The sequence below is a fragment of the Lepidochelys kempii genome, chromosome 1, assembly GCF_965140265.1.
Source record: "Lepidochelys kempii isolate rLepKem1 chromosome 1, rLepKem1.hap2, whole genome shotgun sequence".
Lineage (NCBI taxonomy): Eukaryota > Metazoa > Chordata > Testudines > Cheloniidae > Lepidochelys > Lepidochelys kempii.
In genome coordinates, this window is record NC_133256.1 from 131,918,051 (window position 1) to 131,941,904 (window position 23,854).

The 23,854-nt window shown below is 42.8% G+C and overlaps 1 protein-coding gene across 1 annotated transcript in view; it reads left to right on the plus strand.

The window, feature by feature from the left end:
- Positions 1-23,854, plus strand: part of CLCN4 (chloride voltage-gated channel 4) — a 56,708-nt gene that overhangs the window by 11,364 nt on the left and 21,490 nt on the right. The window contains exons 2-4 of the mRNA XM_073354691.1: positions 10,090-10,241; positions 13,216-13,315; positions 18,157-18,344. Of these exons, the coding sequence (XP_073210792.1) occupies positions 10,098-10,241; positions 13,216-13,315; positions 18,157-18,344 (432 nt within the window). The 5' untranslated portion in view covers positions 10,090-10,097. The remainder of the gene's footprint in view (positions 1-10,089; positions 10,242-13,215; positions 13,316-18,156; positions 18,345-23,854) is intronic.

Genomic DNA, 23,854 nt, shown 5'->3' on the forward strand with positions numbered 1-23,854 from the left:
ACCCCAAAGACTGGTTCCTGTTGATGCAGTCACTATTACTTGGACAAGAATCAAACCTGATTACGATGGCATGGACATGTCTGTGGCTGGTAGGTCATATGTTGGCGTGCTCATACATAACTCCACTTGCCAGACTTCCAAACACCAAATGAGCAAGAAGATTTTGGTTACACCTTACATCATTGCAGAACTGAAATGGTGGAAGGAACCCAAAAATGTGTGTGGAAGGTGTGCCATTCCCTGCTTTTTTTTCTATTCAATGTCTTTAATCACAGACGCATCTGAGCCCAGCAAGGGACCTGAAGACGTCTGGTCCATATCAGTGTCCTGGAATTCAGAGCCATCAGGCTAGTATGCCTGTTCTTCAAAACTCCATAGTGCAGATCCTGACAGACAACACATCTGCAATGCACTACGTAAACAAGCATGGAAATGTACATTCATCTCCCCTCTCTCTGGAAGCCATCAAGCTCTGGATATGGTGTCACCACACAGGATAGCAGAGATGCTCTTTCCCTCCCAGGAGCTGGCAACAACCTGGCAGACCTCCTGACCTGACAACTGGTAACTGCTTACAAGTGGTCCCTACAGAGATCCATCGTAGAACCAATATCCCATGGCTGTGGGTTCCCAGGACAGACTGTTTATCACTGAGGTTAATGCCAAGTGGCAGAATTATTGCTCTAAAGGAGGCATGAGCCCAGGCTTATTGCCCAACACCTTCGTTCTGCAGTGGAGCCCACACCTCTTTTATGCCTTGTCACTGTGATTCCCGATCCCCAGGGTGATTTCCAACATCAAAAGAAATTTTTTGTGTAGCTCCATCCTAGGTAAGACAATTTTGGCTGACAGACATGATGCAGATGTCTGTTCAGCAGCTGATCTAGTTCTCACACTGCACAGGCTTGATCTCACAGCACTATGGTCACATACTCCATAGAGAGCCGAAGTCTCTGCACCTGACATTCTGGGTGTTGGCTCATTAACTACCATGGATAGGAACTGCTATAGGCAAGTCCTAGAGATTCTGCTATAGAGCAGGAAGACATCCACCAGAGGGATTTATTTATCAAAATGGATGAGGTTCTAAATTTGGCTGGCCCAGCAGAGCCACGTATGCTTTGATACCATGGATCTTGCTGCATCTGTAGCACTCTGGCAAATCATTCTGCTCCATCAAGTTCGCAATGATCTTAGGATGCCATCCACCAGTACAGTCATGCTCCATCTTCACTCACTGGCAGTATCAAAGTTCCTCAAGAGTCTGTTATGTACATACCCACTGGTTAGAGAACCATGCTCCTGGGACCTCAGCATCATCCTCTTGAGACTCATAGGCCTCCATTCAAATCCCTTTCAGAATGCTCCTTACTTCATCTCAGGCTGAACACTGTCTTTCTACTGGATATCACTTCAGCAATAGATAGAGGATCTTAGGGATAATGGTAGCATGATAAATGGGAATGAGGATATGGAGGTAGACATCACCATATCTGAGGTAGAAGCGAAACTCAAACAGCTTAATGGGGCTAAATCGGGGGGCCCAGATAATCTTCATCCAAGAATATTAAAAGAATTGGCACAAGAAATTGCAAGCCCATTAGCAAGAATTTTTAATGAATCTGTAAATTCAGGGGTTGTACCATATGATTGGAGAATTGCTAACATAGTTCCTATTTTTAAGAAAGGGAAAAAAAGTGATCCAAGTAATTATAGGCCTGTTAGTTTGACATCTGTAGTATGCAAGGTCTTGGAAAAAATTTTGAAGGAGAAGGTAGTTAAGGACATTGAAGTCAATGGTAAATGGGACAAAATACAACATGGTTTTACAAAAGGTAGATCGTGCCAAACCAACCTGATTTCCTTCTTTGAGAGAGTAACAGATTTTTTAGATAAAGGAAACGCAGTGGATCTAATTTATTTAGATTTTAGTAAGGCGTTTGATACTGTGCCACATGGGGAATTATTAGTTAAATTGGATAAGATGGGCATCAATAGGAAAATTGAAAGGTGGATAGGGAATTGGTTAAAGGGGAGACTACAACGGGTCCTACTGAAAGGTGAACTGTCAAGTTGGAGGGAGGTTACCAGTGGAGTTCCTCAAGGATCAGTTTTGGGACCAATCTTATTTAATCTTTTTATTACTGACCTGGGCACAAAAAGTGGGAGTGTGCTAATAAAGTTTGCAGATGATACAAAGCTGGGAGGTATTGCTAATTTAGAGAAGGACAGGGATACCCTACAGGAGGATCTGGATGACCTTGTAAACTGGAGTAATAGGAATAGGATGAAATTTAATAGTGAGAAGTGTAAGGTCATGCATTTAGGGATTAATAACAAGAATTTTAGTTATAAGCTAGGGACGCATCAACTAGAAGTAACGGAGGAGGAAAAGGACCTTGGAGTATTGGTTGATCATAGGTTGACTATGAGCTGCCAATGTGATATGGCTGTGAAAAAAGCTAATGTCGTCTTGGGATGCATCAGGAGAGGTATTTCCAGTAGGGATAAGGAGGTTTTAGTACCGTTATATAAGGCACTGGTGAGACCTCACCTGGAATACTGTGTGCAGTTCTGGTCTCCCATGTTTAAGAAGGATGAATTCAAACTGGAACAGGTACAGAGAAGGGCTACTAGGATGATCCGAGGAATGGAAAACTTGTCTTATGAAAGGAGACTCAGGGAGCTTGGCTTGTTTAGCCTAACTAAAAGAAGGTTGAGGGGAGATATGATTGCTCTCTATAAATATATCAGAGGGATAAATACCAGAGAGGGAGAGGAATTATTTAAACTCAGTACCAATGTGGACACAAGAACAAATGGATATAAACTGGCCACTAGGAAATTTAGATTAGAAATTAGACGAAGGTTTCTAACCATCAGAGGAGTGAAGTTTTGGAATAGCCTTCCGAGGGAAGTAGTGGGGGCAAAAGATCTATCTTGCTTTAAGATTAAACTCGATAAGTTTATGGAGGAGATGGTATGATGGGATAACATGGTTTTGGTAATTAAATATTCATGGTAAATAGGCCCAATGGCCTGTGATGGGTTTTTAGATGGGGTAAGATCCAAGTTACCCGGGAAAGAATTTTCTGAAGTATCTGGCTGATGAATCTTGCCCATATGCTCAGGGTTTAGCTGATCGCCATATTTGGGGTCGGGAAGGAATTTTCCTCCAGGGCAGATTGGAAGGCCCTGGAGGTTTTTCGCCTTCCTCTGTAGCATGGGGCATGGGTCACTTGCTGGAGGATTCTCTGCTCCTTGAGGTCTTCAAACTACAATTTGAGGACTTCAATAGCACAGATATAGGTGTGAGGTCTTTTTTAGGAGTGGTGGGTGAAGTTCTGTGGCCTGCATTGTGCAGGAGGTCAGACTAGATGATCATAATGGTCCCTTCTGACCTAAATATCTATGAATCTATGAGCAAGGAGACTGAATGAGCTTTAAGCACTTAAGTGCTGACCCTCCCAACATGACCTTTCACGGAATGAAGTAGTGCTGAAACTTCACCCCAAGTTCATCCCCAGTGTGGTCTCAGAATTCTACCGAAATCAATCCATTATCCTATCTGGTTTTTTTTCCTGGAGCCCTACACTACACTGGGAGAAAAGAAGTTACATACACTGGATGTTTCCAGAATCTTATGTCAACAGACCCAAATAATTGAGGCTGTCTCCTCAATTATTTCTGGCTGTAGTGGCCATTCCAAGGGCCGAGCCATCTCACTTCAAAGAATATCTACTTCGATAATACAATGTACCATACCGTAGAGAAATCCCAGGGCAAACTCTGCATGATAGCCAACTAGTACAGTGCCACATTTGGCACAGGGCACAGATAGGGTTCTGGATGCTTTAGAAAAGAAGATCCATACAAATATAAACAGCAGGAGTTTACAATGCCACCTCATTCTTCACCAGCCAGGTCCCTTCTCCCCTCAGTCTCATTTCTTTCTTTTGTTAAAGCACAAAATTAACTGAAGATAATAATGACTCAAAATCTGCAAGGGGCACAAATTCCATACCAGATTATTATCTTTAAGACAAATAAGATAACAATTGAAGCAATAAAGCATAAAGGTGACTTTTCTGTAGTTGATAGCAATATTGTAGGTAGAGAAGTAATTGAGTTACTGTGATATGTTGAAAGTAACTTGAAACTTGTTGGAATTTCATTAATAAAACCACTGTCTGCTTCTCTCTGATTTGGCCAATTAAAACAGAAAACAGGATGAAGAGAATGTACCATGGAACTAACATGTCTAGTTGCAATAAGCTACAGCCAAGCATTTTCCTTTGATGGCTTTTCAACTAGTTGTTTCCAGTCAATATGCTTTTCAGTTTGCTTTGGGCTGCAAGACACTAGTCTGTCCTTGCTAGAGCAAATATACTTTGCATCAAATCAGTCACCATCCTACCTAGAACACCATTTCACTAATACGTCCCTTCTAGCTGTGTGTGGTTTCTACATTAGCACATATTGTAACAATGCTACAAAGCTGAGAGTTTGTCAGTATTTTCCACTCTAAACATAATTTTATCACCCATCTGTAAAACTTTGCTCCAGCCAAATGGCAATTTAGTATACAATTGGCTTTTTCTGGAGTACAGAAAGATGAATTCACACACTGAAGAGTGCAGAAAAGCATCTTAAAACTCAAAAATTCCATGTGGTTTTATAAAACAAAATTTTAACAAATGATGAGTACAATACACACAGAATTTGATGTGCTCATTTGCATATCAACACCCAGAATGCACTTTTTAACATTGCTGTGCAGGTGTCTTGAATTCTGTCAGCTTGTTTGCAGGCACTGACCTCTTCTTTGTCAGCTTTACATAATGGAGCCTTCTGACTTTTAAATTTTCTTTTAATTATTAAAAATAGTCTGGTTTATCAGAACATCCCCAGGGAAATGCTGCCAGTCAAATTCACAGTAGGCACTTATTGAGGTCAGAAGTTCATCGGAGCATGCAGATTTCCTTCATGGATTGTTTTTAGAGCTGAATGAAACAAATGATCTACATGAAATTCCGTAAGGTGACTTCACAAGTGGTTGAAAGACTGTACTGAAAGAGTAGTTATCAATGGTTCACTGTCAAACTGGGAGGATGTATCTAGTTGGGTCCCACGGGTTCAGTTCTGGGTCTGGTGCAATTAATATTTTCATTAATGACTTGGATAATGGAGTGAAGAAAATTTGCAAATGACACCAAGCTGTGAGGGTTTGCAAACACTTTAGAGGACAGGATTAGCGTTCAAAATGACCTTTACAAATAGGAGAATTGGTCTGAAATCAGCAAAATGAAATTCAAGAAAAATAAGTGCAAAGTACTTAGGAAGAAAAAACCAAATGCACAACTACAAAATGGAGAGAAAGTGGTGCGGTGGTACTGCTGAAAAGGAGCTGTTAGAGTGGGTCACAAATTGAATCCGAGTCAACAATGTGATACAGTTGTGAAACAGGCTAATATAATTCTGGGGTGTGTTAACAGGAGTGTCATACATAAGAGACAGGAGATAATTTTCCCGCTCCATTTGGCACTGGTGAGGCCTCCGCTGGAGTATTGTGTTCAATTCTGGGTGCCATGCTTTAGGAAAGGTGTGATGCTGAGAATGGGGTGACCACCACTCTTCTCTAAACATCTAAGAGCATTTTGTTGGAGTCTGATGGTCTCGCTCTGATGGAAGTGGAGCTAAGGGGGAGGGATAGCTCAGTGGTTTGAGCATTGGCCTGCTAAACCCAGGGTTGTGAGTTCAATCCTTGAGGGGTCCATTTAGGGATCTGGGGCAAAAATGGGGGATTGGTCCTGGACTAGATGACCTCCAGAGGTCCCTCCCAACCCTGATATTCTGTGATTCTATGCTGTAATAATTTATTACTACAGTATGTTGACGTGATTATTGAGATGTTCAGTGTATAAATATATTGGTTTAGTTTAATAAGAGCTGTAAGGAAAAACAAGCAGGGAGGGAAAAGAATAAGATAAGCCACCCCTAAGCTAACACTGAAGGGTTGTTAAGAGATAATGCCAGGATAAGAAAAGGCCTGAAGATCAGAAGGAGTATATCAATTTAAAAAGGAACACACACTCAAAAGGAGCAGTTGTTTGGAGGTACTATATGGACCCAGCTAGGGTATCTGAAGAAACTAGGCCTACCTCAGTCACCATCACAGGATGGTAGGGCTTTAGGTAAGATACGTGCATGTAGACTATTGTTTTAAAATCCTTTTTGTCTATGCTTTGTTCCTACTGTCAAAATAAACAATACTTTGGTTTAAGGAGGTGGTTGAGTCACTGTGTACACAGACTCCTGAGGGGAAAAGTCACAGGCACTAACTCCAGTCAGACCTGCTGGGCAAGCACAGTTGATACACATTGTAGCTCAGGGTGCAGCCTAAGAGGGAGAGAACTGTGGACTTCTGCCCTCAGATTAGGTAAGAGCACAAAGCCTGCCTCCTGAGGGGATGCATTCACAGAGACCGGGAAGAGACAGAGGTGCAGCTGGACCTGAAACCATGACACTCGCCAGCAATCAGGCAATGCGAATAAACATGCAGGTTAGATGGAGTGCTGATTGTCTATGAATAGATTATATGTGGTGAACTAGCTGAAACAGTGGGCAAAATGTTTTGTTTTTTTTTAATACTTACAGCTGTGTGTTCATTGTGAGAGTGTGATATCGACATACAGCACTGAGAACCTCTAGCAGCCAGGCACACACATTTACAGGTAACAGTAAATAATGGCGTGGAACTATTTGACCATGGCCAACAACGTGATCACAAAACAAAAACACGTTGAAATCTACAACTGGAGTCACATCCAGTTTATCATCCTTACAACTGTGGCAGGTCATGTACATCCAAAATTGTACTCTGCCGTCACCAAGTCACAAAACACATGGTCTTTGGTTATGAAGTGATCAGTGTTGGATGAGGAGTGGAAGGATGGTCCAGTGATTAGGGCACTAGCCTGGGACATTAGAGAACTGGATTCAGTTCCCAGCTCTGCCACAAGGTCCTGTGTGACCTTGGGCAAGTCACTTAGTCTTTGTGCCTCAGGTTGCCAGCTGTAAAATGGGGATAATAGAGTGGTATTACCTAATGGGTGTAGTGAGGCTAAATCCATTAAAAAATGTGAGATGCTCTAATACTATGATGATGGGGGCATATAAGTACCTGAGAGAGATTAAGATGATAAGAGTTAAGTATGTGCAGGAGAGTCTTTGACATCTGCTGGGTTATCTGCCATTATTCTCAGTGTCACTGTTTAACTGCTACTTTTACTAAAAAAGCCAGTCCAGCAGCAAATTATTCATGCATTGCACTGCTATGTTGGACACCTGGTCTGGGTTTCATGTCCTTCCTAAGCTTTGGACTCCCTAGGTTGATTCATTTTCAGATAAACATGCCATGGTGCTTGGAAGATTATTCAATTACTGCACTTAAAAGACCTTCTATAAATTTGTCATGGTGACCTGCTGCACTCCCTGGAAGATTATGCTTTTTTTTTTTTTTTTCAGTTGTCTGATCAGAGCAGATTGTCAATCTAGTATAAAAGTCCCTAACTGGCAGTGCTCAAAGGAACAGAAACTCAGAAAAGTGAGCTTTGGTACTTATGTCCTGTATGTTCCTAACACAAAAAATTAAAGGGATAGAAAAAGAGGGATTAAAATAATACAGTTTAAAATATAAGCAGGTGGACTGGGAGGAGCTGAGCACAGCACCAGGGACAGGTCTGCCACATTTCTGCCTGTTTTAATAAAAGGAATCAGTAAATTTCCTAAGAAATTCATGGAGGCCAGATTCTGTCTTTACCTGCACATGTGTAGCTCTCATTGACACACGTGGGATTTGTGTGTTGATGTCTGATGGCAGAATATGATCCAAGCTGTTTAGGATTTTATTAACCTTATCTATCTATAGCAAAAGGACGTTCTTTCTGCTAAGGAATTCTAAATGCTGCAGAACAGCTTTGGTCAGGTTACCTAAGGATCTTTAAAGTCCATATTTATCTCCAATTTTTCTTTGTAAATTGCAATTAGTGTCTACAGCAGTTTATTTAATTGGTACCGCCCCCACCACTTGTCAGACCTCATCAGGAGCAGGGGCAGTCTTTTTTGATCTATCACCTGAGTGGCCACATAGAAACCTGCACTTCTAACAGAGTTTGCATCTTATATGTACTTGGGGAGAGAGATGTGCAGTAGTGCTGTGTGAACCTTATGCTTGGCTTGTGTGGGTTACATGAATCAAATATGGTTTGAGGGCTTGGTAGTAATGAGTATGGCAAAACCCTGCCTTGGAAGGTAACTGAGACCATCAGCCCAGAACTGTGAAAGTTCTGTGGAGCTGGGCTGAAGAAACCACCCACCCTGCTTACAGTCCTCCAGGGCAGCCTCTACCCTGCAGCCTCCTCCCAAGCCCTGTACTTACCATTAAATGTTTTCTTGGGGCTGGGTGAGTCCTGTCACTTATATCCTGGAGTCAGGTGGCCCCTCTGTAATTCCTAGGGCTGCCAACTTTCTACTCACACAAAACCGAACACCCTTGCCCTACCACCTGTCCTACTCCTTCTCTGAGGTCCCACCCCCCGCTCACTCCATTCCCCCCCTCCCTTTGTTGCTCGCTCTCCCCACCCTCACTCACTCACTCATTTTCACCAGGATGGCTCAGGGGGTTGGGGTGTGGGAGAGGTTGAGGGCTCTGGCTGGTGGCACGGGCTCCGGGGTGGGGCCAGAAATGAGGAGTTCAGGGTGCAGGAGGGGGCTCTGGGATGAGGCAGTGGGTTGGGGTGCAGGAAGGAGTGAGGGCTCTGGCTGGGGGTGTGGGCTCTGGGGTGGGGCCAGGGATGAGGGTTTGGGGTGCAGGAAGGGGCTCTGGGCTGGAAGGTGGAGTCAAGAGGGTTGGAGTATGGGGGGGACCTCTGGGATGAGGCAGAGGGTTGGGGGCTACGGGTTCTGGGCTGGGCATGCGGGTTCAGAGGTGGGGCTAGAAATGAGGGGTTCAGGGTGTGGGAGGGGGCTCTGGGCTGGGGTAGGGGATTGGGCTGCAGGGGGGTGTAGACTCTGGGATGGGGCCGGAGATGAGCGGTTTGGGGTGTAGGAGAGTGCTCCAGGCTGCAACCAAGGGGTTCTGAGGTTGGGAGGGGGATCAGAGCTGGGGCAGAGGCTTGCGGTGCGGGAGGAGATCAGGGGTGCAGGCTCCTTGCGGCACTTACCTCAAGCAGCTCCCGGAAGCAGTGGCATGTTCCCCCTCCAGCTCCTATGCAGAAGCGCAGCCAGGCAGCTCTGTGCACTGCCTGTCCACAGGCACCGCCCCTGCAGCTCCCAATGGGAGCTGCAGAGCCGGCACTTGGGGCTTGAGCCACATGCGGAGCCCGTGGCTGCCTCTACACCTAGGAGCTGGAGAGGGGCATGCTGCTGCTTCCGGGAGCCATGCAGAGCCACGGCAGGTAGGGACCCTGTTTTCGCCCCACTGCACCACGGACCAGACTTTTAACGGCCTGTTCAGTGGTGCTGACCGGAGCCTCCAAGGTCCCTTTTCAACCAGGTGTTCCAGTTGAAAACCAGACACCTGGCAATCCTAGTAAATCCCCTAGATCTTCAGTGATTATCATGTTATGAAGATTTGTATGATGTGCTTTGAGTGTCATTTTGTTTTGCCATTATGGATAGATAGAGCTGGGATTCTAGGTAAGCACCACCACTTATTTTCCAGTGTGGCCCCTTTGACTATAAAGTGTCCTGCAAGCAGCTAGTTTGTAAGGCTATGCTTGCTTTTTCAGACATGGTCTGATGTGCACCATTTCAATTGAATTCTGAAACCATCCTGGTTTAGTGGATTAGGAATTCTATGCAAACATTTTGCTCAGGGTGAATGTATTTTTTCTGTTGATGCAAGCTTTAGAAACCATTACTTTTCATACATACTAAGCTCCTTTAAACAAGAACTGTTGTCTTAGGCTCCCACCATTCTTGCATTGTGTGTGTAGTGGCAGCTTGAGGGTTTTCTGAATAATTTTGTTCTGAAACATCTGGAAATGTTGCATGAATTTTCTAAATTTGTGTTTTTAACTCCTACAGGTACTAATATGGTTAATGCAGGAGACATGAATGGTTCTGGTAATCTGATGGATTTCCTGGATGAGCCTTTCCCTGATGTTGGGACATATGAGGACTTCCACACCATTGATTGGCTGAGAGAGAAATCACGTGACACCGACAGACATAGGAAGGTAAATCAAATCAAGTCGTCAACTATGATCTTTACTTTTAAAAGGTCAGACTTTGGGGAATTATTTAAAAATGTCAGCTGGTCTGAGGAGCTCAAGGGCTTAAATATGGAGGAGGGCTGGAATTTTTTTCAAATCAACTATACAAAAACTATCGGAAATTTGCATCCCAAGTAAGGGGGAGAAACTTGGAGAGAGGTTGTAGACCCACCTGGATAAATAATCCCCTCAAAAAGGTTATTAGGAGTAAGCAGACAGCCTATAAGGAATTGGAAAAGGTGTTAACAAAGAAAACTACACTACGGAGGTTCAAAAATGCCAGAATAAAGAGAGAATTGCTAAAAGTCAAGCTAAATGAGTTCTTTCCAAGGAAATTAAAATAAATAATGAGGTTTTTAAGTTATATAACTAGAAGTAGACTAAGGAAGGTTGAGGTTGGGCCACTATGCAGTGTGGATGGGAAGGAGTTGAAAGATAATTAAGGTATGGCCCCAAAACTAAATGAATACTTTGTCTCGGTTTCAATAATGATGATAATATGGAGCGTGGGTATGAATGCAGTATGGCTGATGGAAATGAGTGTCTAGAAATAGAAACGGCCACATCTGAGGTGGAAGAAAAACAGAAAGAGCTTAATGTGCTCAAATCCAGGCATACCAGACAATTCCCACCTCAGAATACTGAAAGAACCAGCACATGAGATTGCTAGCCCAGTTGCAAGGATTTGTAATAAATCTATCTTTTCAGTGATCTGGGCAATTACAGACCTGTTAGTCTGACCTCAGTAGTATACAAGGTTTCAGAACAAATTATGAAGGAAAGAATAATTAAAGTCATAGAAGTAAAGGGGATGCAGTGTAACAGGGTTTTACCAAGGGTAGATCACGCCAGACTAACCTGATTTCCTCCTTTGACAGAATAACTGACTTTTTAGCTATGGGAAATGCAGTAGATCTAATATACCGGTACTTGGACTTCAGTAAAGCATTTGGCACTGGGTCACATGGGAAATTATTTCTGAAATTAAGGATCGATACAAGCATTGTAAGGTGGATAAGAATTGGCTAAAGGAGAGCAGGCAATGGGTTGTGCTAAAAGATGAATTCTCGGACTGAAAGGAGGTTACTAGTAGAGTTCCTGGAGGATCAGCCTTGGTCCAATCTTATTCAATATTTTTATTAATGACCTTGGCACAAGAAGTAGGAGTGTGCTAATGAAATTAGCTGATGATACAAAGTTGGGAGGCATTGCCAATACTGAAGAGGATCAGAATATTACATAGAAAGATCTGTATGACCTTGAAGACTGGAGTGATAGAAATGGGATGAAATTCAATAGTACAAAGTGCACTTAGGGTCTAATAATAAGAATGTCTGCTTCAAGTTGATGGCTCATCAGTTGGAAGCAACAGAGGAGGAGAGAGACTTGGGTATGTGGGTCGATCTCGGGATGACTATGACCTACCAATGTGATGAGGCTGTAAAAAAGGCAAATGCGATCCTAGGATGTATCAGGCAATGCATTTCCAGTAGAGATCGAGAGGTATGAATGCCATTATACAAGGCACTGCTAAAACGTCACTTGGAATACTGTATACAATTCTGGTCACCCATGTTAAAGAAAGATTAATTTAAACTGAAAGACGTGCAGAGAAGAGCTACTAGGATGATCAGGGAAATGGAGGGCCTATCTCATGAGAGGAGACTGGAAGAGCTTGGATTGTTTAGTAAAACGAAGGCTAGTAGGGGAAGAGCTATTTAAGCTAAAGGACAATGTTGGTACAAGTACAAATGGATATAAACTGTCCGGGAACAAATTCAGGCTGGAAATTTGAAGGTTTCTAATCATTGGTGGGGTGAGGCTTTGGAACAGCCTCCCAGTAGGAGTTGTGGGGGGCAAACAACTGAACTAGTCTTAAGAGAGAGATGGACAAATTTATGAGTGATGGAAGGGGGGTAGGGCTCAATAGCCCTGAGGCTCACTTCTACTCATGCATCAGGGTTTCAGCAAGCCATTGGCAAGGGTCAGGAAGAGATTCCGCCCTCCCAAAATGTATTTTGGAAGCATTTTTTTTAATCTCCATTCTCTGAAGCATCAGGAGGTGGCCTGGCTGGGGATGGGCCAGGGCTCTGAGATGGTACCAAAAATGCTCTCTCTCATGTACTTAGCTGGCTGGTTCTTGCTCACATGCTGCATGTCTAATTGATTGCCATATGTGATATTAGAAAGGAGTTTCCCTGCAGGCTAGATTGGCAGTGCCTATTGGGTTTTTTTCACCTTCCTCTGCAGCACGGGGGTGCAAGTCAATTGCCAGAATTACCTGGAAATATCTCACTTAATCCATTTCCTGCCATTGCAGAGGCCTTGGGCATTGGTCCATCTCACTCCCTCCTGTTCTTTCATGGTGGCACACAAGAGTCTAGTCTCCTGTGGGCTGTCATCCTTTGGTTTAATTTCAGTTGTTGGGTTTAGCGTGTGGGTGGCGTTGGTGTCCTGTAATATACAGAAGGTCAGACTAGATGATCTAGCTGTGCCTTCTAACCTAAAACTGTATGACTTTATGTAAGGGATGCAGACTCAAGCACAAATGCACTCATCAACAAAAGCCCACGTTATAGCCATCCGTAAAGCAGGAAAATGTTGTTTTCAAAACTGTTGTATCTCAGGTCATTGTGCACTCCCCGGTTCTTGAGCAGGACCTACAAAAAGATGGTCATAATTTGCCTTTCATTGCTCATGATTTCATCTGTCAATATGAGGGGGAAAAAAAAGAAGAAAAACTGTATTGAATCTGGTGGATTAGAGCTGAAATAATAAGTAAAACTGTTAAGGTTGGACAAATTCACTTGATCCCGAGCTCTGTAAAAACAATCAGTCTTTTTAGTGTTCAGTCCATCTGTGTTCAAATAAGAGTCTTGCCTTGTAGATGTGACACAACAAAACCGACTCTTATGAATCAGGGTATGTATTTTTTCAGATTACAAGCAAAAGTAAGGAATCCATATGGGAGTTCATCAAGAGTTTGTTGGATGCCTGGTCAGGATGGGTTGTAATGCTTCTCATAGGACTTCTGGCAGGTATGTGCATAATAGCAGCAGTGCTGCGTCAGGAACTCTCTCTCTCAGTCTTCCTGCAGAGCCAGCTGCTTATGTTTTACTTACTTTGTCTGGTCCCCAACTTTTCGAGATGGATGAGATAAAGAGATAGTTATGCACCCACACAGCTTTAATGCTTCGCTTGGAAAATCTCACACTGAGTGCTGACCTAGAAAAATTGCTATTAACAAGTAATGTGATTTTTGTATTGCTTTTGAAAACATGCCTCTGAGTGAAAGTGCCTTACCCTTGATGAACTGTTTTGACTATCTCAGCCTCTGATTCACATGTTCCTTTCTTGATCTTGTGAATTTAATTCCAGGGATAGATATTTTGATGCAGGAGGAGAGTACTATTAGAGTACAATGAAAATATAGTTCTCTAATGCACTAGATTCATTGTAGACCGGGTTATCTCTTTATACATGCCTAAAAAGGCGGGGCGGGGGGGGAGACCTGACACACAACCAATTTCAGACTGACTTCCAGATCTGCTCACAAGCCAGACAGACATTACATATTTAACAACAAACTCAGATGGGAAATTCATTAATTTCCTGAGTTGCTCCTGTCTCCTGCTCAGTTTAGCATGTCTTCCAGTTTGGAAAGCTGCTCTCATGTTACCAACCTAAAACAGCGGCCTTGAATAGTTTTTATGCTGTCTCGATTATGTCAATGTGATTATGACTGCTAGGAAATAGCATGATGCCAAGTTTTACACACCATGTTCTCACCAAAACTAGTGTGAATCTCCTGGTTTAACAAATGTAAAGTTAGTATATTTAATATCAGTGTTTAGAACTGCGAGTGGAAGCTGTTCTGGAACATTATGGCTAAAGCTATCTGGAGCCTTTTTGCTGAAGTGAAATTTTGACAAAATACGCTGTTTCATGGAGACATATAAATTTACACAAAACTTTTGTTGGGAAGATGTGAGCTATGAGACACCCACACCCACCCACCCTGGGGATTAGAGTACCAGCCTGGGAAATGTTCAAGTCAGTGCTCTGCCTGAGTTGGGATGAAATAGCTCTGCTCTGAATCAGGGACTTGAACCTGTCTCCCCCACATTCCAAGACAGTACCCCAATTACACAGCTATACAGTGAAAACATATGCTCGTTCACTCTCTCATTCCAATGTGGAACCAAAATATTTTGAAACCTCAAAAGTTGATGCCAAATGGAATTGTTGGCCTTCAGGTATGTCATATGGGTATGCTGAGGTTAGGTTGGAGCTAGTTAACATGTTAACTAACTCTACCCTTTTCCCTAATGTGGAGGAAGGTTAACACCTTTTATCTCAACTGGCTGCATTGAAATAAAATATGTTATTCTGCACCTATGCTAGGGAAAAGGTTGTAGTTAGGTTGGGCTTAGTTAATAGATATGAACTACTCACAGACATACACCTTACCACTTCTTTGACTACCGTACACCACAGACAACACACAACGCGTTTAATTCTGCCCCTCTAGGGAAATGTGCCTTCCAGTATCCCCTTTACCAAACAATCCTGTCCCAACACATCAGACTACCCATCAAGATTGTCTTCTGCACACTTCTTCATCACGGTGGTGGCCTGATGTAGTAGAAAGAAAAGACCAGTGGTTAAGGAACTAGCTTGGAGCCCAAGAGGCTCTGCCACAGACTTCCTGTGTGACCTTGGGAGAGCCCTGATTTGTAAAGGTGTTTAGGTGTTGTTTCACTCAGCATTGCAAGGCCTAAGGGATCTAGATGGCTAAGTTCCATTTTCAAAAGCGATTTAGGCACTTAGGAGCCTAAGTCTCACTGAAAGTCATTTAAACTAGCTTGACTTTCTGAGGTTTCCGAGCAGCTGCATCTCCATTGACTTTCTTGGAGCGGTGAGTTTTCAGCACTTATGCTTTTCTGGCTCACAGGGCTCTACCTAACCTATTAGCCCATAGTACTGCCCAGGACGGTCATTCAGTCTTTCCATGTCTGTTTTTTTATCTGAAAAATGGTGCTACATGTGTAGCACTTTCATCTGTTAGCAGATCTCAAAGCACTTGACCCCAGCAGCCTCATTTTACAGCTAGCATAACTATGCAGTTTCCTCAGAGGCACCATAGTGTAATGGATGAAATGAGCCTATCACGTCAGAGGCCTGGACATGTGTCCCCAGCTGTGCCACAAACTTTCTTGACCTTGGGCAAGTCACTTTATAAGGTTAAAAACAATCTTATAGTCCATGGGTGGCCAAACTGAGGCTCACAAACCACACGCATCTCTTTTACCATTTAAGTGAGGCTTGCGGAGCCCTCTTCCTCCCATTCTTCACCTACCAGACTGGGGCGGGGAAGCTCAGGGCCTCTGCCTTGCAGCGGGGTGGTGGGGTAGGGGCTTTTGCCCGGCAGGGAGGAGGGTCTTGGGGCTTCAGCCCTGCAGGATGCACCTGCTGGGGGTCATCAAGTACCTCCTGAGGCAGGTGTGCCCCGGCTCTTGAACTTCTGAAGCTTGTCGTATGCGGCTTGGAGGGCCAGTAAGTTTGGCCACCCCGATATAGTCCTTATTTACTTCACCTGTGAAGTGACATGAGTATTGATTTACCTGACAGGGCATGGTGGAAGGCTTCACTAAGGATCTGTCTATACTGCACATCACAGGCAGCAGCATGTAGGGTACGTGTAACTACATGCCTCAGTGAAAAAGCAGGCTGCATCCACACTGAGATGTGTAGCTACATGTATCAGTGAAAGGCTCTGGGGGGCGGGGGGAGGCAGCGGTGCCTTAGTCTACACTGCTGTTTATACCCATGCTGGGGTGTGTGCATAGTGTATGTACTCGACATGCTGCCAAAAGCAGGGTGCAGGGTAGATGTACCTTAAGCGAAGCTTGGGAAGTGTCGATAAATATGGAGGTCCATCAGAGGATGAGAGAGGGACTGAACTCTGCACATTTTGGACAAGGCAGAGGTTTCCTTGGGCCAATCCCAGGTCTTGTGTTTCCTTGAACCAGTTAGAGATTCTGATCAGTAGGAGGTTTTTCAGAAAATCATAGAGCTTACAGAGAAACTCACTTAGCTAGGCACATTGAGGTCAGTAGCGTTATGGTGATTTACACCAACTCAGAATATGGCCCACTGTTTCTATAGAAACTTGAGCAACTAGAAATGACAAGCCACAAAAAAAACCAAAACAAACAAACAAAACCTAACTCTTTACAAAAGCAAAAACTTGGATTGCTACACCAGCTTTCCCCTTTGCTTCCCTAATGATCTCACATACCTCTCATTGGCATATCTGTGTTCCCCTTCAGTTTGGAGACAGATTCTTCCCATATCACATGAAATCCTTCATTGTTGTCATATGCCTTATAGTGGTGACAAGTATTATCCCTCTTGCCGATGTGACAATAAATGTGATGTACTTATGAAGTTATTGCAGAACCTTTCAGTTGTCTTTAAAGAGTTTGTTTCTAATTTAACTTTTGAATACAATTTTAATAGTTTGTCAATGACAGCATCTGGAGACATCAGTGTAGAATAAGTCCAAAATAGATCTTCAGAGATATGAACAGCTCGGGAATGGAGGTTGTTCATAACTCTGAATAAAACATTATGGTTCTTCTCTCAAAAAGTTTACAACTAAATATTGACTTAATACAGCTTTGAAACTTTACTATGCAGAAGAAAAATGCTGCTTTGAACCATCTTAATTTAAATGAAACATACATGGAAACAGTTTCCTTACCTTGTCAAATCTTTTTTTAAACTTTCCCTTTATTTTTTTAGTATGTTTAACACTGTACTGTAATGTGTTTGCTTCCCCCCCACACCTCCGTCTCTGCTATTGCTTGATTGAATCCTTCCGGCTCCAAATGAGGGGTGTGGTTGACCAGGCAGTTCGTAACTCTGGTGTTCGTAACTTTGAGCTTCTACTGTACACCAGTGGACAGGCTTTCACAGTCTTATGCACAGTCAAATGCACAGGTGCTAAGGTGACTTCTGTGTTTTCACAATACTAGAGCTATGGCAGATTATGATATTTGATTAGGAATTGTACAGGAAGGTCAAGATCTTCTCTGGGAATCCACAGCATAGGGTATATACTCAAGCATTGTTTGGCCACTGGATGTCACTGTTGCTCTGTATAATTATTTGAAAAAGCTGGCTCTGGCAATGAAGGATGAAGTTCATAAAGAAAGTATTTTAAGGACATTTTTATTCTCAGGCTTGAATTACTATTAGGTATCTACATCAATGTTTAAATGGTAGTCCCATTGATCTTAATGACTAAACTATCATAAAATTCAGTAAATCAGGATTGGGCCTTACATTATTTGTATTACTTAAATTGCTCATTTAAAGATCTGTGTACTGGGACCAACAGAAATGCGTGTGTCTGTGCGTGCACACATATGCCCCTCCTCTCATCTACCATGTGGAACAATTTCCCTGATCCTGCAGTCTGATATGTATACATTGATTTCTCTGCATGTGTGAAGTCCCATTAACTTCACTGGTATGCCAGCAGTCAAATGGCATGCTGACATGGATCAGCTTGCAGGATTGCGGCTTGTGTCTGTATTTGGAATGTGATGTCCCATTTTATCAGGGGCAGAGCCAAGATGAGAATTATGGTGTTCAAAAGAAGCATTGCACAGTAAAATGTAGAAGAAGAGAGGACATTTTTGGAGAAGCTCAGTTCCTCCCTACTAACTCACAGCTGTTCAGTCTAATTATTTGGCCCATTTTTATGCTCCGATTGTAACTGGTCCTTCAGATCATGTGTTTTGTTTCAATATAATTAGATGAATATGTGTTCCACTTAACTTTATTTTTTATTTCCTGATCTTTTTTTAAGGCACGTTAGCTGGAGTTATAGATTTAGCTGTAGACTGGATGACAGATCTGAAAGAGGGTGTCTGCTTATCTGCATTCTGGTACAGCCATGAGCAGTGCTGCTGGACATCTAATGAAACCACATTTGATGACCGGGACAAATGTCCCCTGTGGCAGAAATGGTCCGAGCTTCTGGTAAACCGGTCTGAGGTATGCAAGACCTGCTTAGGCTGTAGACTGGGAAATACTAACCATTCCCAGATTATTCTTTCCCCCCCACCCACTACTCTGTGATATTCTCTTCAAACAGTCTGTCCCCCAACCCCCGAGGTAGAGTTATGAACTGCCAATATTGTTACCAGGGGTTCCCACAAACATTTTCTGCTTAGCCTGTTATAAGCCCCAGGTCTCGTGTGTGTGCTGCAGAGACAAAGTCTGCGAGAATGGGGAAATCTCTTATTTGTATCCTTACTAGAATAAAAGAATTACCTCATAACTAGATCTGGGTGAAAATTTTCAGACAAGTTATTTATTTGCTAAAAAATGCGGTTGTGGTCAACCTGAAACTATTAACAAATTTGACCTGATTAGTTTCGGCTCAAAAAACTTTCTCCAATCTCTCTCTTTCTCTGTGGAGAACAGAGTATGGGAGTATCTTCCACCAGCCATTTTTAAAAAAACATCTGATGCTTGCTGCAATCTCATCCATTCAGGAAAAAAGTGTTTTGGATGTGCTGTTACGGGCTTCTGGATAAGTCATCTTTGGTTTAAGGGATTTAGCGGAATAAACAGAAGGTTTGACTCCACTAGGGAGAACGCCACAACCTTCACTTTAATTTGGCAGTGCAATTTTAACCTGGAACTCCATACAGTCTCTAAGAACCCTGTCGTTGCTGTACAACAACAGGTTGGTCATTCTTAACAGTAACCCCAAAGCTGCTGTTTTAGTTTTAGCTGGACTGCACTGTCTGTGGACACGCATGGCCTAATTTTCCAGAGGGGATGTCTCATTGACTTCACTGGCACTTGTGTGTACATGCCGCGCTGTTTGATACCAAGCAAGAATCTCTCCTGTACAGTGGGTGATACACAATGCAATGCAATTTGCATGGCATTTCAACTGTCTTAGTCAGTATTTATAGACTGATAGTTGTTTCTTAGGTTTCAGAGTAGCAGCCGTGTTGGTCTGTATTCGCAAAAAAGAAAAGGAGGACTTGTGGCACCTTAGGGACTAAATAAATAACTAAATAAATTTGTTAGTTTCTGAGGTGCCACAAGTACTAGTTGTTTCTTAGTAACATTAAATAAACATTGTCCCAGGATAAATTGCTGAACTGGAGTGAAGTTGTAGATTATTAGAAATCCCTGGATGGAGAAGAGGTGGGGAGGAAGGAGCGTTGCATTAAGCATAACAGCTGGATGGGTGTTTTAGTTCACACGTAGTTAATATTTTCACCATATTCAAGCTAGGTTTCTGATCCTTAAGGATTACAGTGAAAATAACTATTAGTTTGACTTGATTCTGGCGACTCCCCCAGACCAACAGAGCTTCTAAGATCTGCAGTCTTCCCCTGTCTCACTGACTTCTACAGTCAGTAGATCTAACTGTATTAATATTGTTATATTATGGTAGCATCTAGAGACCCCAATCAGGCACCAGGGCCCCACAGGAAATGTACACACATACATCAGAAAGTCAGTCCTACCTCTGTACAAACTCTGCAGGCTTCTCAAAGCCTTGTAGAATTTCTAAGAACAATCAAGATTGATTTAATTACAGTCAGTACACAGAGAGATTTTTGTTCCCATTCATAAATTACTACACCTTGCAGAAGACATCCAAACAACAGACACAAGCACAGTGAAAAGAACTGGTTGCCTTGAGTGTGCAGAGGGAACAGTTCACAGAACATTTTACATAAAAAGTTCTTGGAGGATTTTTCCCAGATGTAATATGTTCAGACTCTTCTATTTTATGCACAGCTGTGGCTCTGCTTATCATGTCTAACTGAATTTGACATTTTGGAGCCCTAGATCATTTCTTCCCTGTGGTTTTGGGCATCATGGCTCCTTTCAGCCCCTTAAATATGTTGCCACTATGAATTCTGACACATCCTATGGGATCTGTCAGTATTCTTTTAATTATAGTATTTCTATGAAACCTCCCCCCCAAAAAGCAGATTTGATTTAGAGAAAACATGAAAATAAATCAGTCTATGCATCAGATCATGTTTTCTTCCCGACTCCTCATTATACAGGTTACCTGTGTTGGCCATCCATTCAACCCTGTGCTCTTTCCTTCTTCTATTCCAGTGGCTTTCAACCTTTCCAGATTACTGTACCCCTTTCAGGAGTCTGATTTGTATTGCGTACCCCCAAGTTCACTTAAAAACCTCACTTAAAAACTGCTTGCTTACAAAATCAGACATAAAAATACAAAAGTGTCACAGCACACTATTACTGAAAGATTGCTTACTTCCTTATTTTTATCATATTATTATAAATCAATTGGAATATAAATATTGTATATACATTTCAGTGTACAGTAAATAGAGCAGTATAAACAAGTCACTGTATGAAATTTTAGTTTGTACTGACTTTGCTAGTGTTTTTTATGTAGCCTGTTGTAAAACTAGGCAAATATTTAGATTAGTTGATGTACCCCTTGGAAGACCTCTGCATACCCCAAAGATACACATACCCCAGGTTGAGAACCACTATCCTATTCCAGTGCCATTCCTTAAAACAGCCAGCAGAGGATGCTGTAAAAGTAGGATACGCGCCATCTTCCTTGTGGAGACTAAACTTGCCTCAGGTAATACACTGGAGCCATCTGTTTTGGCCTAGAGTGTTGACTCCAACAGTAGACCCGTAGGCTTATATGTAAGCATGTGAGTAAGTGCCTTCCTGAATCAGGGTCTTGGTGATGGCAGCTAAAGTGTGGCTGAGTCACTAGTACTTCCCTTCTGAAAGACTATTAATCTTTAGAAACTGTTATTTAAAGTTCCAAAAGTTTATGACTATAAGTGTTCAAAAAAGAACTCAATCTTGCCTGTGACCACGTGTCTAGTTCATGGAGGATAGGTCCATCAATGGCTATTAGCCAGGATGGACAGGAATGGTGTCCCTAGTCTCTGTTTGCCAGAAGCTGGGAATGGGCGACAGGGGATGGATCACTAGATGATTACCTGTTCTGTTCATTCCCTCTGGGGCACCAGGCATTGGCCACTGTCGGAAGACAGGATACTGGGCTAGATGGACCTTTGGCCTGACCCCGTATGGCCATTCTTATGTTCATATGTCAAATGTTTGGAGAATGTGAGGATGAATGTTATCCCTAGGGACGTAGTTGTGCAAAAAAAGTGGGATCCCAGTAGTCTGACCCAGTATGATGTAGTATGTGTGTCTGTAGCAAATACCTAAAACAGATCTGCAGTCTTTACATCTGAGATTTGAAAAAGGAGTCTGTCAAAAGAAATGAATATGGTGCAGCTTAATTGAATTAAGAAGCAAAATAGCTGCTTTAGCTCAATGTTTTAGAGCCAAATTCTCACCAGATGAGCTGGAACTGCTGCAGATTCACACTAGTGTAGCTGAGATCAGAATGTAGCCCTGGGACTGCAAACTCAGACTGTCCTCTAAGGCAGGGGTTAACATTTTTCTTTCTGAGGCCCCCCACTGTCCTATTAAAAATCTCCATGGCCTCCTTGTGTCCCAACAACTGTTTTTCTATATATAAAAGCAAGGACAAGCATTAGGGGGTAGCAATCAGGGCAACTCCCCGGAGCCCCACGCCACAGGAGGCCTCATGAAGCTAAGTTGCTCAGGCTTCAGCTCCAGCTCAGGGTGGAGGGGCTTGGGCCTCTGGGCTTCAGCTTTCTGCCCTGGGCCCCAGCAAATCTAATGCCAGCCCTGCTTAGCAGACCCCCTGAAACCTGTTTGCAGCTGCCTTTGTGGTCCCGGATGGCTGGTTGAGAACCACTGCTCTAAGGGAATAGTGAATATTACCATTGAGTCTCTAGTTGAAAGCACTAGGGAGAAGACATTCATGGGGAAATGAAATAAACATTCTTCAGCTGGAACAATAAAACTCCACTATGACTATGGATGGGTGTCCTTGATAAGTATGGAATTTATTACTTAAGTCTTGGGTCATGGGGGTTGATAACACTCTGCTCTTCTGCTGTTATCAGTAAGGCCACTCATTGATATCGTATTCGGATAGAAATATCTAGGGATATGCTAGAGTTAGTTATTGTTATGGCATGTTTGGCAAACGGGGACCATCACATTGACCTTGCCTGCTTTGTCATTCATAAGATTGGAAAATAGGGTTTTTAGCATTGAGAACTGGAACAGAATAGGAGTAGTTGACACAGACTTCCTTGATGGTCACACATACAGCATGGTGTCCTCTTAATTCTCTGCCATCTGAAAAAGCACTCTCAGTACTTCAAATACAGGTTATGGACACTACTAGTCTTCACTGAGGCTTCCCTTGTCTCTGTTCTGGACCATCAGGCAGTGGAGGGAGAACCTTCAAAGGTGTGCATCATATTGTCATCTTTAGACTGATAAATCACAGCTCCATGCCTCCGATTGGATCAGTCCATTATGAGCTCTTTTTTGGCTATTGGACTGTCTAAGTGGCTTTATTATTTGGAGGGGACACATCCAATGGTAACTCAACCCCGAAAAGGTCAAGGTCATGCTTGTGGGTAGGGAAGAGTGTCTTGAGGAAAACTTGGGCAGTTTTTGTATGTCCATTCCAGGGAGAATGGCATCACTAGAGATGGGTGTGGAACTTGGAGGTAACCACTGACTGCTCACTCCGTAGTTACAACAGTGATTTAGAGTGGCTATTACCATTACCATCTGCATCCTGTCGGGAAAGCCCATCTCTTTATCTTGAGTACAGGCCTCAGCATGATTGCTTATGCTTTTGTCATATCCAGGGTAAACGACTGTAATACATTCATAATTGGGCATCCTTTCAAATTGCTTTGGAGGCCGCAACCACTGCAGAATGTGTCCTGTACCTTATACCTTCAGATAGGAGTGAGGAATTCAGTTATACCCATCTTCTGTGAAGTGCACTGGCTGTTAATACACCAAAGAATATAATGTAAGGTATCAGAGTTAGTATGGAGAGCCTCTTCATAATCTAAACCCTCAGAACTGGACTGATCACTTCGCATCCTATGTTCCTGCCTGATCATTACAATTAGCCGGGGTGATACTGGTCTTGCCCCTTCTATTAAAATTAATGGAGAAGTGTTGCTAAATCCCCGACTTTGAAAATCTCAGCCAGCGTCCCCAGAGAGGCCCACCGCCGTCTCTCGTTGGCTGACTTTAAAGTACATTGCAAATCCCTCCTTTGGGGTATTTTTTCTCTGGCTGTAACTGGGTTTGCCCCGGTGCTAGGTTTGCTTGATGTTGTTTGGACTGTGTATATGTGCTCAGCTTTTCTTTCAACTGTTTAAGTGTTTAGTTTGGTATTTTGTATAGTGCGTGAGAAGCTTCCAAAAGACACCATGTAGATTGGTTTAAATAAACTAAGATGCTGCATCTATGTATCTTTGCGGAGCACAAAAATGTGCAAACATTCACACTTACTGAGGCAGAAGCAGCTTCAATCATACCACTAGTGTTGCAGTAATTGAACAGAACCTGCTCCACCCCACTCCAAATCCTAATAAGAACATAAGGTTATTTCATTG